The sequence below is a fragment of the Suillus paluster genome (assembly GCF_016628075.1).
Source record: "Suillus paluster strain FC165 chromosome Unknown EDB91scaffold_523, whole genome shotgun sequence".
Classification (NCBI taxonomy): Eukaryota; Fungi; Basidiomycota; class Agaricomycetes; order Boletales; family Suillaceae; genus Suillus; species Suillus paluster.
The window spans coordinates 417-4,968 of NW_024538083.1; the positions used below are offsets into that span (position 1 = coordinate 417).

Sequence of the window (4,552 nt, forward strand, 5' to 3'; positions counted from 1 at the left end):
CAGCTCCTCCTCACAATATATGAGATATCGTACGTGTTGCATTCCCAAAGTTTGGTTGCTCGAGCTGATTGCCCGAGCTAGGTACTTCGAGGACAACGTGCGGTATTTAACTTATTTACGTGCCCTCATCCGTCTGGGCACGAAGTATCAAATGAAAACTTGCGTGACTTGGCGCTTGAGCGACTGAAACGAGGCGTTCCCTCGACACTCGCATCTTTCGATGTCCCTGAACATCAGAAGGACCGCGCAAACGCGCAACAAGACGTTCTTGCGATCATCAACCTTGCTCGGGAGATCAACTGCTTGGAACTGCTTCCTTGCGCCTATTATTACTGTTCCCGCTTGTCGACCAGCACAATCTTCAAGGGTAGTGATGGAGTTGTCCTAGCCTCACCAGACATAACCGCTTGCATCCTCGGAAAAGACCAGCTTCTGGATATGCAACGCCGAACGACCTCACTCTTTTTTATGCACGCTGCCGAAACTTAATAAATCATGTGGCCAGGGGGTGTGGAGAAAATGATAGGTGCTTATTGCAATATTTGCAGCACCAGGACTTCACGACACCGTCCACCTTCGAGCTATTCACAGATTGGGAGAAGATCGGGAGTGTGTAAGACTGTGGCTCCCTCACACCAAAGCAGACACATGAAGGGTCGACGAGATGCATGGGAGCAGCCCCCCAAGATTTTTGGATTGGAAAGTTGGAAGAAGATTGTCGTATAATTTAATTGCTGGGCGCAGTACGTTTCCGCCAAGACCCATGTAGGCTTTAACTTGTGCGGCATTCCAAAATCATTGGGTATGTCGAGGTCCGAACACCCCAACTCCAAATTGAGTGAACAACAACGACTTTGCATTTATAGTATGATTTGTAGACAATGCTCGAGCATCCAATACCTCTACTTTCATGACATGCGCCGCTACGATTCTGGTGAGTCTACTCACGAGAGCAAACAAAGTGGTACATGACGCCCACTTACTCACAGTGCTCTTTTCTGCTATTCTCGTGCAATCAATCCACACTAAACTTGCCAATCTCGTACATACCCGAAGGCAAAGCGAAGGCCCCATGGGCCATTGACATGAGAATCTTATATTCACTTGTCCTCCTTTCCAAGCTGATGGGTGGTCATCACAGGCGAAGGTATATTGTCTATGTTGGTGCAATGTGCACGTGAGCGACGCGACCACGGCAAGTCGGAGTATGAGCATTGGAATACGGAGACGCATATATGTTTGATTTCCCGCTGTCTCACTCTTCCCTCAGTCCGTCATATCAGACTGAGGGTGTATGGCGCTGGATCTGTTCAACTATTCTTCACATGCAAAACTCACACACGCACAGACGCCACACACACACAAACGAGACGCACACACATAATCACTCCGTCGCATACACACTCTCGTACCGTAGAAAAATTAGTACTGCACTATTAGATCTGACATGATTCGATAATCAATTTATATTGCAGACAAGGCTGCTGATGAAGGGTTCTATAAACGAATCTTTTTAAGGCCCGGCTGGTAGACGAGATGGAGCGATGAGAAGTGAGTAGGTCTCGGAGTGAAACGCACTGAGAGTCGCCAGCATTGGCAGCAAAGCCTCGAATCTTTTTAAGGCCTGGCCAGTGGACGAGACGGAGTGATGAGAAGTGAGTAGGTCTCGGAGTGATGATCAATTTATATTGCAGACAAGGCTGCTAATGAAGGGTTCTATAAGCGCCAATCAAGTCGAGTCCAAGGGCAAAAAAAAACGCACCGAAGCCGCCAGCATTGGCAGCAAAGCCTCGGCTGGTGGACGAGAGCGAGAAAAGAAGACGGAAAGCTGCCAGTATTGGTGTCAAAAAGATGTTCGCGCTGGGTGGATCCTTGATGTAAGTGTCGATGAGAAGGGCCATCAGCAAAAGTGCCCAAATCTATCAAGGTCCGGCAAGGTCCGGAGAGTCTCCCACGGCCACATGATGCCTTCCGAGGCTTGAATGTATTTGTTCGTCATTATGCAAGGTGCGCATACTCGTCTCGTAAGGCCTCACTACTAGACTCTTTCAACCTCACGGCAGCCTTGCGAGGTGTTTCAAGATCGGCTCAGCAGTTGTCGGCAGCTCTGATCACGGAGCCTGGCCCAATGTTGACACGTGCAGAGTTGGATACCTTGGGGCATCAATGAATTTTATGAATGATCATAGTGCAGTACTAATTTTCCTACAATACAAGAATGTGTATGCGAAGGAGTGATTATGTGTGCGTCTCGTTTGTGTGTGTGTGGCGTCTGTGCGTGTGTGAGTTTTGCATGTGAAGAATAGTTGAACAGATCCAGCGCCATAAGGGTGAGTCTTTTGTTTTCATCACACCGTACCTAGATCACTCACATACGTACTTAGGATACTGATATCAGGTGTCTAGATTCAACAGTCTATATGTCTCTATATTGACTCGATCGCCACCAACGCTATACGATCAGCGAAGGAACAGGCACACAGAAGGTGGCATAGAGGAGTAGGAAGCGAGTAGTAAATCTTTAGAAGAGAGGTCTATCGCTGCTCGCACAATCGATCCCATAACGATCACGTGCATCATCAGTTCACATATTGTAACTCATGTCAATAATTCTCGCCACTCGCTGTATATCACCTGTCGCGCGAATATATTTAGCCACCAACCTGGATGCGTGCGTTAATGCTAATCGGAATTTGGAAAGTGAAGAACAAGGTACTTCTATGAAGATAGAAGCGACCGCGCATATGGACTGTTCTTCCGTATCCGCTCCCCATAATGCCAAAATATCCAGGGTCTGCAGGTACAATCAGTAAGGCTGACGGTGGAAGCGATGAGAGCGGAGACGCACGCGGGACAGCCAATCACGATTGCTGCAACTGCAAGAATAGTATCGCCCTTCCCGAACCCAAATGTCTTATACATTGCTGGAGCAAATAAAGGAAATGCGAAACCTGCCAGTGACCGCAGTAAGGAGACAGAAGCCATCGCTGAACACGAAAAGCGTAAGATAGGTGTGATGGAAAGGAGAGAAAAACATAATACCCGAAGCGGCATGAAGCGTGAAGCAATCAACTATGTAGGTGTTTATAGAATGGAAATTCAGAACAATGCCTGACCCTACAAGCGCGATGCCCTGTCGAAGCTGTCAGTAGAGAGATAGTACTAACAGAATGAAACTAACTATATCTGGAAATATCCAATGTGTATGGACTTGAGCAGTCCAGCCTGCGATCAAGCACCCAATTGGAAGTATCAGAGTTCCGGGAAACATAGCAGCTGATGACACATTGAACACCCAAGGAAGAAGACAGAATGATCACGACGAACGCAATCTGAACTCTGGCTTCCCAACTCCACCTTTTTTACTCTTTAAATGAATGTAAATTTTGTCCATGGCTCTCGCATTTAATTGGGATGCCGTTGTCAACCCTATGCCAAGTGCGATGTAGTGGAGACCAGCAATTCCTACTGGTTGTCGGTATACACCCTGAAAGATCGATGGCATCGTCGTCAAAAAGACTGAGAGACTATGTAAGGTCATGTCCACGGAAAAATAAATAACTTGCGATAAAGTATCCCGTATAAGAATGCCATGTAAACGCCAAGTAGCTGAACGATCGGTTCGCGGAAGAAGAGTGCGAACGGGCGAATGAGTGCTTTGCCCATGATACTCCGCCAGCTGTAGAATATATCAAATGTCATCTCACTGCAATTATAAATATGACTGACGAGCGATGTTGACCTTCGAAAACGGTACGGATTTCTCTGTACGGGGATTTTTTGGCATCCATCGATCTGCGAATTCGCTCTGCTTTCCTTTCCAACAAGAGGGGGGCATAAGCTAAACAAAGTTAGTAAAAATGGACGAGTCGCAACAAGTCAATTGCTCACTCTCTTGAAGTAAAAAGAAACCAAGGATCTGAACAACTGCATTCATAATGGACGTAGACCAATACTATCGGAACATGGGAGCAGTCCATGATTTGCGAAAAGATCACATACCACCCATCTCCAGGTTGAGCGTTCAGCAATCCTTAGGGAAATTTAGATCAAGTCACTGAACTTGGGGTGACCACCAACCAGGCACCTGCGATAGGTCCCACGACAGGTCCCAACAGCGGAGCTAATGAGTAAAGAACTATGGCTTGTCCCCTCTCTTCTGTTCGCCAGCAATCACCAAGAACACCACCGCCAACCTGAAGAGTGAGGCCATTCAGATTACATATTATCAATGTATTCGAACCTTACAGACGATGGTGCGCTGCCTCCGAGGCCAGCGAGGAATCGGAAAGCAATAAGCTCGTATTCTGTCCGCGCGAATCCACAGCCAAGATTCCATCCTATCATTTCAAGAATAGAGGATGAAAATATAGATCAATTTGTAAAGTTCACATACCAAGAAACCATAGATTTGCTAATAACAACACGCGTGATCGGCCATAAATCTCACTCATTGGGCCTGCAAAAAATGGTCCGATCCCTGGTTTGCAGTTCGGTTGATCAATAGTATATCTAGCAGCTATCAAATTCACCTACCATACGCAAGCACAAA

At 46.8% G+C, this 4,552-nt stretch overlaps 1 protein-coding gene across 1 annotated transcript; it reads right to left on the reverse strand.

Moving 5' to 3' along the window:
* Positions 1 to 1,701: 1,701 nt before the first annotated feature.
* EDB91DRAFT_1186179 (uncharacterized protein) lies at positions 1,702 to 1,895 on the reverse strand (the record flags this gene model as incomplete). Its single annotated transcript, XM_041320493.1, has 1 exon — positions 1,702 to 1,895. A coding segment is annotated over one exon (192 nt), but the record flags the coding sequence as incomplete, so codon positions are not given.
* Positions 1,896 to 4,552: the final 2,657 nt, after the last annotated feature.